Here is a 14,569-nt window from a genome sequence, read left to right as displayed (position 1 = left end):
TCTTTATGGCTGAATAAATATATACTACATATATACTACATCTTCTTTATCCATTCATCAGTTGATGGGCACTTGGACTGTTTCCATAATTTGGCTATAGTAGATAATGCTGCTGAAACAATGGGGTACATGTATCCCTTTGATTTTTTTTTTTTTTTTTGTAAATACCTAGTAGTGCAATTGCTGGGTCATAGGGTAGCTCTATTTTTAACTTTCTGAGGAAACTCCATGCTGCTTTCTAGAGTGGCTGCACCATCCGCATTCCCACCAGGAGTGTAAGAGGGTTCCCGTCTCCACATCCTTGCCAGCACCTGTTGTTCCTCATGTTGTTGATTTTAGGCATTCTGACAGTTGTGAGGTGATATTTTCTTGTTGTTTTGATTTGTATTTCCCTAATGATCAGTGACGTTGAGCATCTTTTCATGGGTCTGTTGGCCATCTGTGTCTTCTTTGAAAAAACTCATGTCTTCTGCCCATTTTTTAATTGGGTTATTTGTTTTTCAGGTGTTGAGTTTTATAAGTTCTTTAAATCACTCACCACGATCAAGTGGGATGTATTCCTGGGTTACAAGGGTGGCTCAATATTCGAAATCAATCAACATAATATACCACATTAATAAAAGAAAGGATAAGAACCATAAGATTATTTCAATAGATGCAATACAAAACAAAAAGCATTTGACAAAGTAAAACATCCATTTATGATAAAAAAAAACAACAAAGTAGGTTTAGAGGGAACATACCTCAACATAATAAAGGTCATATATGAAAAACCCACAGCTAATATCATCCTCAAAGGGGAAAAACTGAGCACTTTTCCTCTATGGTCAGGAACAAGACAGGGATGTCCACTCTCAGCACTGTGATTTAACATAGTATTGGAAGTTCCAGCCTCAGCAATCAGACAACAAAAATAAATAAAAGGCATCCAATTTGGCAAGGAAGAAGTAAAATTTTCACTATTTGCAGATGACATGATATTCTATATAAAAAAACCAAAAGATGCCACCCCAAAGCTCCTAAAACTGATAAATTCAGTAAAGTCACAGGATACAAAACCAGTGCACAGAAATCTATTGCTTTTCTATACACCAATAATGAAGCAGCAGAAAGAGAAATTAAGGAATCAATCCCATTTACAATTCCATCAAGAACAGTAAGGTATCTAGGAATAAACCTAACTAAATAGGTAAAAGACCTGTACTCTGAAAACTATAAAATACTGTTGAAAGAAACTGATGACAACACAAAGAAATGGAAAACCATTCCATGCCCATGGAATGGATTGTAAGAACAAATATTGTTAAAATGTCTACACTACCAAAGGAATCTACACATTTAATGCAATCCCTATCAAAACACCAACAGCATTTTTCACAGAAATAGAATAAACAGTCCTAAAATTTGTACAGAACCACAAAAGACTCAACAGCCAAAACAACCTTGAAAAAGCAAAGCAAAGCTGGTGGCATCACAATTCTGGACTTCAAGTTGTATTACAAACCTGTAGTAATCAAAAAGTACTGGCACAAAAATAGACACATAGATCATTGGAACAAAACAGAAAACCCAGAAATGAACCCACAACTATATAGTAAATTAGTCTTCAACAAAGCAGGAAAGAATATCCAATGGAAATTCTCTTCAACAAATGATGTTGGGAAAACTGGACAGCAACGTGCAAAAGAATGAAACTGGACCCATTTCTTACAAAAAAATAAATTCAAAATAGATTAAAGACCTGATTGTGAAACTTGAAACCATAAAAATCCTAAGGAGAACACAAGCAGTAACCTTTCTGATATGGGCTGTAGCAACTTTTTTCTAGATATGATTCTGGAAGAAAGGGAAACAAAAGCAAAAATAAACTATTTGGACTTCATCAAAATAAAAAGTTTCTGCACAGTGAAGGAAATAATCAATAAAACTAAAAGGCAACCTGCAGAATGGGAGAAATATTTGCAATGATATATCTAATAAAATGTTATTTTCCAAAATTCATAAAGAACTAACTTACCCTAATTTACATGTGATTGGGTAAGAGGCTAAGAGCTTCAACTTGTTTTCTTCCAATTGCTTTGTAAGTGGCAATGTTGCAGCTTACTTAATACCTGACAGTTACTGGCATCTATTTCTTTGGGTTCTTAGCTCTCACTATAAGTTCCATTTTAATATCTACATTAAATGTCGATAGAGATATTACTAAGTTTGTGGGTCTAACAGCAGTTAGAAATGTATTTTGCAGCTCAGGACAGATGTTGGGAGTGGATATGTGGAGATTATATACATATATCTCAGTATTGATAGTTATTAATAGTTTCATGAAATATTTTTCTGTTCTTTACACATGATTTTTTTCTCTCTTACTCAGTGATTCTTCAAGTATAAACCAAATATTGACAGGCTTCCAGAAAGATGATGGCAATCCTCCAAACCACAGAAATTACACCCCCCCTCCAAAAAAGAGAAAATTTTAGTTTCACTGAAACTAAGAACAATACCAACCTCATGCCACAAACCAAAAGAATATTATCCAGAAATAATATATAACAAACAGAAAAATGTATACCCAACCAAAAGCAGGCACTGGGAGCTAGCAGCTTATGAACATTGCTCAGTGAGTCAGGCAAAAATAGGAGGAAACTCCAAGAAGACATGTAAATTTCCCTTGGGTTGGGGAGGCAAAATCTGGAAGGAATGGCTGTTTGGGGGCAGACGGGGCGGGGGTGGGTGGGTAGAAAGCCCTCCACCTGAGCCCATACACTGAAGATAAAGCCACAAAGCCAGAGGGACCTGCGGGAGACTGCCACCACACCGCTGCTGATGGTGGACCACTTGGCTAGCAGCATCAACACTACTTTTCCCAGAAGCACCTGGGAAAGCAGAGAAATAAACTGAAAAACATGAGACCTGGCCCAGAGAAAGCCTTGTTTGTGGAGTTGTTGGCCATAGCATTATCCCCTGTGTTTGTCTGTGTAGAAAAACACCCAGTAAATTGGGACAGATTTCCACAGTGGGGCTTAAAACTGCCCATTTAGTTGGTGGCTAATTATGTGTGTATCTGTAGAACACAACAGCAGCCAACACAGTAAACAAGGAACACTGAATACTCTAAACCTTCATTTATGAATATTAGCAGACAACAGAAAATGCCATTTACATGGAAAGTGTAAGAAAATAGGCTCAAGCAGAGAAAAGAGATAAAATGACCTTCAATGAAAGCATTAATATGGAACATGTAATTAAACTTTGTCAAATTACAATTAGTGTTCCTAGTGAGATTCTAAAAATTTGTTAAACAGCACTGGAGGATTGGAAAGGTAAAAGGAGAAGATGGGGATAATATAGAGACAGTAAATGAAAGAACCTGCACCCCAAAGTCTGGGAAATCAACAACAACAAAAAAAGGTCAGGATTATCAACATTAGCATCTTAAAAGAGGTGCCCTTTGGAGTTGAGTTTCAGACCTTGGAGGAGGGGTCCTAGCTGACCCAACTGGTGGTGGTACCTCTGAGGAGATGATGGAAGACTGTTCTGGCAGTGTTGGAAAAACTGGGATGCAGGTAATTGCTGAGGCCTGGCCTCATTTCACAAAGCAGAGGGGAGACGGTGGATTTGAAGCTGAGACACATGAGCTTCATCTCTAGCAGGGAGCCTTAAGTGCTAGAAGATATTGAACAACTGCATTTACAGAGATTCTAGGAAAAAGGATGGAAAGCCAAAAATCCTCCACCCAACAAAACTGTTATTCACCAGTGACAGCAAGGAAAAAAAAATGTTTTAGACATTCAAGTTATGAAAGCATACCACCCACACCTTCCCTTGCAAATGAATATGGGGAGTCTCAAGAAAAAGAAATCATTCAGAAACAGAAAGCATGTATGTAAGAAAACTGGTGCCTAATGAAACTGATACAATTAATTTTTGACTCTAAAACAAATATGAAGAAAAAATTCTTATACCAGATGTATAATGCTAAAAACAAACAAACAAACAAAAAAACATAACAGCAATCTAGAACTGAATGTTCAGATTCATTCAACAATTTCTGGAAGGAAGGAGGGGTGGTATGGTGGAAAAACATGCCAAAGATCTCATGCAAGGGGAAGATATAATATAAAACATGCAGAGATACACAGAGGAAATATAGGATGGGAAATTTGTTCTGAACTTGATTTACCATGTACGTCTATGACATCCTACTAAAAATGGAATTATACAAGTCAAAATATGTAAGAAAATAAATAGAAGTAATAAAAATTAACAAATTAAATGAAAATATCAGCCAGTGGTCAATGTTTAGCATACCCTGAATGGTTTACGTGTATTATCATATAATTCTCCCTTCAATACTCTAAAGGAGGTTATGCATATTGCATGAATTAAATCCAGTTTAGAAAAATGAATTTGCCCAAGATAACACAGTAGTAAGTGGAGGACCCAGTGTTTGAGTCTCTGTCTCTTAAAATTTATGGTCACCATGTAATGCTGCTCTCGCCAGTAAGATAAGGAACTAAGACTGTGACAGAGCTCTTACCTGCCTAATACCCATTTTCCTTTTCTTTACTAACTTATCTTACATTTGTTTTTTTTTTAACCCACTTATATTTAGATATTTTGTTATGCAGCAAACTCAATCTCTAAGTATTATGAGGACCAATAAAACAAATCACCATAAAGGAGAATAATCAAATTCCCCTGGTAAATTAACAAATAAAATGTATTCTTAAATCAATAAGAGAACAAAAATCCAGCTCCATGATATTTTTAGGAGACACATTTAACAGGAAATTAGACAGAAAATTGACAGATGGGCAAAGATATCCCAATCAAGTATGAATAAAACGAAAGCAAAGTTACATGCTAATATTGTATTCAAAACTCTTCAAGCAAAAAAACCCAACCCACTAACTGTGACAATATTTCATATAGATAAAAGACACAATCAAGCAGTAAGATTTAATAGGTAACTTTATGTAGTAACTGATATTACATATAATTTAAAATGTGTTGGAAACGCAAGATATTTGATAAAGCTACAAAATTATAAATGAAAACTTTTGACATGTCCCTTTCAGTCAGCAAATAATTAAGGATATTGTTAAATACCTATAACATAATTAATAGTGCTTATATATCAAACATAATATTCTTTCAAAAGTCAATGGAGCAATAAAAATTGAACATGCACGAGGCGATAACGGATCGCCTCATAAATTTCATAAACCAGAAGTCATAAAGGTAGTGATATTCTTGGACCAAAAATTTTACCAAAGTAGAAAAGATAGCCACTCAATCCCAAGGAAGCAAAAGCGTATGGCATTTCTCTAAATAGATCATGACTCAAACAAGAAGTCAAAATTAAAATTTCAAACAAGACGAATTAGGCACTCATAAAAATAATAACACTTGCTAAAGTCTATGAGATATGGCCAAGGAAGTACCCAGAGGAAAAATCCTTGTAAAACAAATACCACTCAAGCCGGAAAGATGAGGCCCCGCACAGAGCACAGGCTGCACAAGCGCGGTGGGAGCCGGGGCCGGGCATGCGCAGTGCTTTCCTGCGGCTTCCAGGCTAAACCAGGCGAGGTGCTGCCGCGGTGGCCCCGAATACAGGGATCCCCAGATTGATAAGGAATGTTACCTCAGACTTTTAGGGAGCTGACTGAGGAGGAAGTATGAGGACAGCTCAGGAAGACTCAGATCATCAAGCTGGCCCAGCAGCAAAAATAAACTCTGTACTCGGAGACCCAGTGACAAGTAAATTGACGAACACGAGGAAGCAAAGTATTGGCCAGAACACTCACAACGGAGACACAGGAAGCTGTGCAAAGGGAGCCGATTGAGCAGTGCTGTGCAGCTTTTGCAGAGGGACAGCATCATCGACCATAACTCATGGACCGCCTTCCACCAGGCCCTAGAAATCCCAGAGCCTGAGGGGTGGCTCTTTCTATCAGGCGTCTGCGCCGCAAGCTGACCAGTGTGGCCGCTTCCTGACCAGGCGTACTGGGAGAAGCAGCCCCAGTGGAGGGTGGGGCCTGAGAAGCCGTCACACCAGTTGCGGGTGGCTCTCCACAACGGCGCCAGGTGATAAAGAGGAAGCGTGAGGAACCCAAGATGGCGGAGGCCGCCATAACCTGGCCCACCGCTAGAGGGAGGGTACAGGCTCCAGAAGAAGCCCACGGCCCCCTGCAATGAGAAACAATGTGAGCCGCTGCCACGTTGAAAAATAACTGTGGGTGAAGGATGTTCCTTTAAGGGCAAGCTTCACAAGGGGGAGCAGCAGGTTTATTGCTTATTAAGCCATTAGGGGCTTGAACTTGCTCTCCCTGCCTCATCTTTCAAAGGGAAACGTCGATTTGGGAGTTCTCCCAATAAACTCAGGGTCCATTTAGGCAGCTCTTTCCCAAGCTTCGGGTAGACTTTTGGATGATAGGAAAAGAAGCAGGCTTGGTATCAGAGAAGGTTTATTCAAAAATTCTCACCCTGAACTGGTGGGGTAGCATGTTATGTATCATCATTCACTAAAACTGACTGGAGGGGGGAGAATGAAATCAAACAAAATAAATGGGAAAAAACGGGATATTGAAATTAAGGATAAGAAAGATATTATATATACATACGTGTATATCATTGAAACTAACGAAATATAGAAATCTCCAGCCAGGCTAAATGAAACCAAAAGAGAGGGACATGGCCCATCACAAGAGAGGAAGGGTGTGAATTAGGTATGGAGAGAAAAGTGTTCTTTCTAACCGAAGTTAGAGTTAGTCTATAGAGCAGTCAAGGAGACTTTCAAAATTGCATTCCTTCTAGTGGCTCCTTTTTTTTGGAAAGTGACCTCTGGCTTCAAAAAACAAATTTTTTCATTTAAAACTAAGGGGGGGCTATATTATTTATTGTGCAAATACATAAACTTCTAAGAATGAAAGTAACTCTATTAACAGTTAAACCAGGACAACTGGCAAAAACCTGACCTTATGATCATGCTTATAATGTATATTATCATGTTGATTCAGTAATTACTGCTTAACACGTGTAAGAAACACCTGGGAAAACATGTTTGTAATCTCAAGATAGGTGCAAGAAACTAAAAGGACATCTGAATTTTCTGACACCTGTCTATAAATTTTTTTAAAATTTTTTCTAGATTGAATTATCATTAAATTGTTTACACACATCTGATTAAAGTAACGTAACTATACTACAAATTCTAATAATTTTCAAACCCAAGAAGTAAAACTATAGGAAATTTATCCAAATGAGGTAGATTTTTTTCAATTAATTAAGGATGTTACTTCTTGCTAGAATGAGATAGGCTTGAGCATCAATTTTAATCACTTTTTGTTTATAGAGGCAAGCACTAAGTATTGTTTACAAAAATATTAATAAGTTATACCTGTATATGTATTATGTACTAGGCATACATGTGTATATTTACATATTAACTAGTAACTCATGTAATGATTATGTTAATTCTAATATATTAACTCATTTTTTCATTGAAATAAACTACAGATAGTATTTTTCATTCCCATTTTATAATTTTTGTATTTTATTTCTCTGCAGAAATAAACTACAGATAGTAATTTTCATTCCCATTTTATTTCTCTGTGCATCAGATTCTTCATTTATCAAAAAGAGGTAATGACAGTACCTCTGTTTTGTAAGATGGATTTTAAAAGGGTGGTGGGAGAGGAGGACTGGTGTGAGAAGTCCTCAGGTAAATCCATTTTAGGAAATCGCACCCATGAAACTTGGAGAATTGATAAAGAACAAAGCCGGCCTTTTGGAAATCTGTTAGAACACCCCTACCCCATTTTCCCAGGATATATTCCAATTTGAAGACACAAGAGATCAGTTAACTAACCTGAATTCGGATCTAATTTTGCCTTCACTGGCTGCATTAGCCACTTACTTTACTAGTCTCCGCAGAGAATTGCCACAAGAAATAATATTTTATTATTTCAAAATTTAAATTTTATAGATACAACTTATGGGGGAGAAGAGTTGTCTTAAGTCGCCTAAACACCTGAAGAAAATATATCTGAGAATGTTGCTGAGAATCTTGAGATTTGAAGGAAGAAGCTCATAGCAGTGGATGGAGATGGGGGTAAGGAAGAAATGAATTTTTTACTGTGTACCCTTTGATATTTTTTGAATATTATGCCATGTGCATAAAAAAGACAATGTAACCATGCACAAATAATCAGTGAATATTGTCTGGTATCTCCTGCCAGTTTTCTCGTCTTTCATATGATAAAGAGTTCTAAGGCATAGTCTCATACAAAATAAGTCCCTGATGATTGATAGTATAATAAATATAAAATATGAAATAATGGAAGAAAATGGAAAATAAAACATAAAGATACAACTCATCTCAAGGTGGTAGAGAAGGTTTTTAAATTTTATTTTTTTAAAACAATGGATGTAAAGTATGAAGTAAGAGACTGGTTTTTATGTTTTTTTTTTCCTAAGAAGTATCACTGAATTATGAAAATGAGCAAAACCCAGTGAAATACATTTTTATTTAGTCAATTTTTCCAGCATTATTTTTGAAATATTTTTGTCTCATATCCAAACAAATTGTGATACTTCCTTTGCTCATTTAGTTGTTCTGAATACTAAGATTGACAACTCTTGCTCTAGCTAAGGGCTTATTTACAAATTACTTACACATTCACAGAAAAGATTACACATTTATGGAAAAGAGTTAAAACAGAATACAAAGACACATAAAGTGCTGGATTACCTGAGAAAATAGAAGCAAGGGAAGATGGGAAAACAGAATGTGGACTTAAAATGGTGCCTAGAATGATGCCAAAAATAGATATATTTTTTAAAGATAAGCCATAATTTTAGTTCTGAATGTTCTAGCCATCAAAGCAACAGAGAAGCATAGTCAATTACACAATTAACTACAACCCCTATGCCCTGGAAAAAAAGGAAACATTGTTTAGGAATAGGACTATATTTGGAACTTAATGCAAAAGAAAATCTCCCAAAGATAGTCCTAACATAACTTGTGATGACTAAAACAACACACCCACAGATGCTACAGAGTTGATTAATACTTTGCCATGTTTTAATCTAGAGAGGGATCTCTAGAAGGTATCCTGTTTTGAAAATAATATATTTTTCCCTTTGACTATTAGAATTTTCCTCATTTTCCTTCTTTTTCTTTGCTTTTCCTCTTTTTTCATCTTCCTCTCTTTTTTCCTCCTCTGTCCTTTTGTTCTTCTTCCACTGTGTGATTGGCTATGAATCCTCCCCCAAAGTATTAAGGATACTTAAAAAATCTTAGTCTGTAGATTTTTTTTTACTTGCTCTATTTGGGGGGTTTGATATAGATACTGTGCCTTCATTGAAAAAAAGAAAATTGAATGTTTTCTTTCTCTTCGATACCCTGTTTAATTAACATTTGGGATATCCACTTCTTGAAGATTTGGTTGACTAGACCTTGAAATCATCTAGGTCTCCCACAGATGGAGGGGGAGGAGGGGTGATTGTGGTGGTGGTGATACAGGTCTTTGACAACATCTGTATTTCTTCCAGATATTTGTCTGTTTAAGTTTCTTTCTTTTATGATCAGTTTTGGTAATTTATATTGTCCAAAGGAATCATTCAGTTTTCAAATTTAATTGCTTATATAGCTTTCAATTTGCTTTTTATTTGTGTCCTCATTTTAATGTCTTATTTCTTATATATTTGTGCTTTTTCTCTTTTTTTCCTTGTTTAGGCTAGCTATTGATTTCTCTGTGTTATTGTGTTAAATAATAAGCTGTTTTATAACTCATTAATTTCTAACTCTTTATATTCTGCATAGATTTAATGTGTTTTCTTTCTCTAATTTTTTGAGATTGATAATTCATTTATTTTAATTATTTTCATTTATCAAAATAAGTTTTTATTGTTAGGCATTTAACTCAGAACCACTTCCGTCTTGTACTCTAGGTGCAAGGGGTATGTGGTGTTTTCGTTATCTTTATGTTTTAAAGATACTGCAAGTGTTATTTTAATTTTTCTGAGTTAAGGTTCTTTTGAGAGAGGGAAATGTTACAATTTGTAGCTGTAAGGTCTTTGTTTTTCTTTTTTTTTCTGAGTTTATTTATTGTTTTCTTATTTCTTATTGTGCTGTGTTCAGTTAATGTCTGTCTGTACTTTGTAGGTTTCATAATTGGGACTTTTTTTTTGTGGCCCAGTATATGCTAATTTTTTACAAATAGTCCATAGACACTTGTAAGTTTAATTTCTGTTTTCAGCATATGGAATTTCATCATTTCAATCCGGTTTCTCTTATTAATTAAGTTACTTTGATCTTCTTTATGCTTATTGTTGTTAAAAAGAAACAGGTCCAAAGTGGAGTAATTTATGTTAAGCCCCACAAAAGACTTAATACCTAACCTAATTGCTGTTTTAGCCTTTCCTGGCAATGCAGTTTTAAACCAATCAGTCTGGAAATTCCTGACCAGCACTAGTGAAGTAATCTGCCTGCTCTATCCCCTAAGGAAAGGTGACCTTCCCTGAAAAATTTTTTTCTTTTCTTTTGCTAATAGCTTCCTTGCTCCAATTTCCTTCCTATAAAAACTTTGTTTTGTACAGCTCCTCAGAGTTATCTCTTTGCTTGTTAGATGGGATGCTACCTGATTCATGAATTGCTTAATAAAGCCAATTACATCTTCAAGTTTACTTGGTTGAATTTTGTTTTTTAACATTATTTTTTTCCTATTTATTATATCCCTATATGATAGGTGAACTAAAAGCTCCTACAACCAATGTGTTTTTAGTATTTATATCTTATAATTTTTTTAATTTATTATCTTGAAGTTATATTTTTGGTGTAGGTAATTTTTGGTGATATTTGGTATTTGTATTTTTGGTGATATTCATGATGTTATATTTTGGTTGAGGTTTGTTATATTTACCATTACAAATATTGTGTGTTGAATTGTGTCCCCCCCCAAAAAAAAGATATGTTGAAGTCCTAACCCTCAGTACTGCCAAAAGTGACCTTGTTTGGAAATAGGGTCTTTGCAGATATATTTAAGATCATGAGGATGGGCTCTAATTCAGTATGACTGATGTCCTTGGGAAAGGAAAATTTGGGTATATACACAAGCAGAGGAGACATTATGTGAATGCCATGTGAAAATGAAGGCAAAGATCTGGATCATATATGAGCCAAGGCACACCAAAGATTACTAACCAACCAGCAGAAGCTCGGAGAGAGACATGGAACCAGTTCATTCTCACAGCCCTCAGAAGGAACCAACCCTTGACTTCTAGCCACCAGAACCACAAGACAAAAAATTTCTGTTGTTTTCTCTTGGTGTGTGGTACTTTGTTACAGTGATCCTAGGAAACTAATACAGGTTACTTGGCTTAATTTATTGTTTTTTGCCCTGAATTCAAACTTATCTGATATTAAGATATGCTCCCAATTTCTGTTGTCACTTGCCTGATATACTTTTGACAGTTCCTTTATTTTCAAACTTTAGTGCCTCTTGAAGTTTTAAAACATAATTAGACCATGTCAACTTCATGCTCAAAAAACCCTCAATGACTTCCCTTTGCATTAGAGTAAAATTATTCCATTTGAAAAACCTACTTCCTTAGTATGAAGTGCAAAGCATTGCATGGTTCTCCTGTCTCTTCTCAGACCTCATTCTGCTCTGCCCTCCGTGACCTCTAGCACAGGAGTCTTATTGTGGTACTTGCAGTAAGCTGAGCTCTTTACCTCCACAAGTCTGTTCTCTCCGTCAGTAACCTTGTTTCCTCTTCAGTGGCTTTATACTTCTGATTCTTCATGTCTTAACTCAAATCTTACCTTTTCAGAGATTTCTTCTCTGATCACTGTATCTGATGTGATCTAACTCCATTTCCTCCAAAACTCTCAAACACATCACTCATAATTCCCTGGTAGGATTGATCACCGTCTGAATTTATTTTATTTATATTCATATTTGTCATCTCTACCCCCACTAGAATCTAAGTCTCATGAGATTTAAGACTCTCATCTGCATTTTCACCGTGTCTAGAATGTCGGCTTTGCATGTAGTTGGCAAAGAGTAAGTATCTGTTGAAAGAAGTAAGGGAATTACAAAGAAAGGAAGGATGGATGGATGGAAGGGAAATCTACAAACCATTTTGTTCTCTTCTCAGCCCTTCATAACATACTTGCTTGGAACCCCTACTGAGGAGTGCCTTTCAATGTTAGAGTGTTTATTCTAATCTAAACTCTACTCTGTGCCTCCTGTTGTTCCAACTACTTAATCATCAGCTGTAACAGATTGAAAAAAATTTTTCCATTATTAAAGAAGTAATTTTTATTGGTATGTAATCAATGGTCTTTCCTTCTTCATCCACTCCCCATATACGATGCCCATAGGGTGGATGGTGTAAGTTATCTTCTCCCTCAGCCCAGAGACCTTTAATATGTCATTCCCAATATTATCTCCATACAGTCACACATGATTTGAACATTTGAAGAGATCCTAGCCAAGAAATCCCTGATCTAATCAGAAAGAATCACTAAATTCTTCTCTAACAGGTCATACTGACAGGCATTTCAGAAAAAGGACCAAAACTAGAAGAAAGAAAAAAGGAGAGGCACATTCCCAGATGATTCAACATTCCCTGTAGATTTTAGCAAGAACAATTATATATGTATATATTTCCAAATACGTTTTAAAAAGTAATTTTATTTTAATTAAACAACATTAACCAGAACAGAGCAATGTTTTCACCAATTACAAAAAAAGCAGAGGATAATCTCTAGCTCACATACATCTACTTCCACCATATCACCATCTGATGGCAGCATACCTTCAAAATATAGATTCTACTCTTTAATGTTTCAGATCAATTCATTCCTTTATAGGGCATCTGCTATTTCCAGACAATGTGATATAAATATTTCCATGGCCTAGTCTGTTCTCTTAAGGAGCTCACAGTACACTGGAAGAGACAGGCATATATACAGATAATTTTAATAACAGTGTGCAATGAATATTATAGAAGCTTAGAGATGGACTCTTAGCCTAATATGAAGATAAGGTAAGATTTTCCCCTATGAGATTATACCTGAATTGACTTGTAATATGTGCAAATTACCTAGATTAAAATAGGTAGTAAAATGATGAATATCATCATACAGAGGCAAAAGAGACTAATTTGTATATAATGAAGAAAAGAGGCTATTGGAATCAAAGAAGGAGAAAATAGTTGTACATTTCAGGCCCATGATCCACTAAACATCACATTTTTGGGGCACATCTATATGCCAGGCATCCATCTACATACAAAGAAAACAAAATGAACACAATCTTTGTCCTAATAAGGCTTTTCTTCTAGCACATACACTAATGATCAATTGAAACTATAATGCCAAGTAATTATATTCAAATTAAAAACAAGCAGAATAACGGATAGGGTAGACACAGGGAGATGGCAGTGGGGAGGCAGTGATATTTTAGAAAAGGCCACCAGGGAACACCAGATGTTTACCTAGGTGATAAAATTATATATACGGACTATAATCACACTTATGGCTAAAGTATGTTAGCAAGCTAACAATGAAAATGCACTTACCAACACTTGACCCACAAAGGTCTGTGCTGAAAGCAGCATTTCTATACGATTACGAAATACTCCTTGGAAGTGGAGACTTTTTAAATGTTTACTCCCGATGCTCTTTGTCAAGAGTAGTTCCTATAAGGAAGAGAAAAGAAGTGAGAGTGAGCTGGATCCCAGAGAAAGTAATCTGTTTTATGTATGTTGGTAGAGCCTCTTGCTGTGTTATCAGCCGGAAATTACTATACCTTGTCCAACCCAGAGAACCCCAAAGTCGCTTATTCAGCATATCATGAAATGAATTTTACTGGGTTTGCATTTTACTGGTCTTTTGCACAGCTTTTTAATTAGGAATTCTGCGGTCTTCACCATGCCTTCTTCACATGCTCTACAGTCCTAGACCCTTCAGACTGACATTATTGTAGTGATCAGGATTGGGAATAGCATGCTTCTTCCTGCTCTGGGAACGTCTCTTATCCTTTTCTATCAAGATACATGGACGAAGGAAAAAGATTACAAATTGGTTTTTAGTGGTTACTTAAGTATCTGCTCTTTTTTGGGAAAGAAGGAAAGTTTCAGCAATTTTGTGTTGCTTTTAGTTCCTTATCTGGTGACATATCCTGCTGATATAATCCCTTCTCATATTTATAAAGTGCCTTTACTTATTATATTTAAAATTTATAGTAATCCTAGGAAGTAGACAAAATAAGTGTGATTAAAACTGCTATCTACTGATAAGGAAACTGGGATATAGAGAAATTACCTAACTGGCCCATAAGCAGGGGATAAGAGGCTGGAGTCTGAACTAGCCCCCATATCTATTGATAAGCTACCACCAAGAAAGACACAAGTGAGCTAGGATTGACCACACCATGCTGACTGAGACCCTCCGACTTTTAGAAAAACTCATTATATATGGAGCAAGGGTTTTGAAATGACTTAATTTTTCTACTCATAATCTCTGAATGGTAGAAAGAAAAGTCTCATTAAATAACTA

General features: G+C 35.9%; 1 protein-coding gene and 1 pseudogene across 1 annotated transcript in view; one reads left to right on the top strand and one right to left on the bottom strand.

The window, feature by feature from the left end:
- The window catches only part of KCNU1 (potassium calcium-activated channel subfamily U member 1), a 145,528-nt gene that overhangs the window by 128,917 nt on the left and 2,042 nt on the right, over positions 1-14,569 (bottom strand). The window contains exon 2 of the mRNA XM_073902636.1: positions 13,591-13,710. Within this exon, the coding sequence (XP_073758737.1) occupies positions 13,591-13,710 (120 nt within the window). The remainder of the gene's footprint in view (positions 1-13,590; positions 13,711-14,569) is intronic.
- The window catches only part of LOC112834569 (coiled-coil domain-containing protein 22-like), a 154,858-nt pseudogene continuing 145,870 nt past the window's right edge, over positions 5,582-14,569 (top strand).

The sequence above is a fragment of the Callorhinus ursinus genome, unplaced genomic scaffold, assembly GCF_003265705.2.
Source record: "Callorhinus ursinus isolate GAN/ISIS: 27379988/994484 unplaced genomic scaffold, GSC_fseal_2.0 scaffold17, whole genome shotgun sequence".
Taxonomy (NCBI): domain Eukaryota; kingdom Metazoa; phylum Chordata; class Mammalia; order Carnivora; family Otariidae; genus Callorhinus; species Callorhinus ursinus.
Note: the sequence above shows the minus strand (reverse complement) of the source record. Positions and strands in the feature narration are given on the sequence as shown.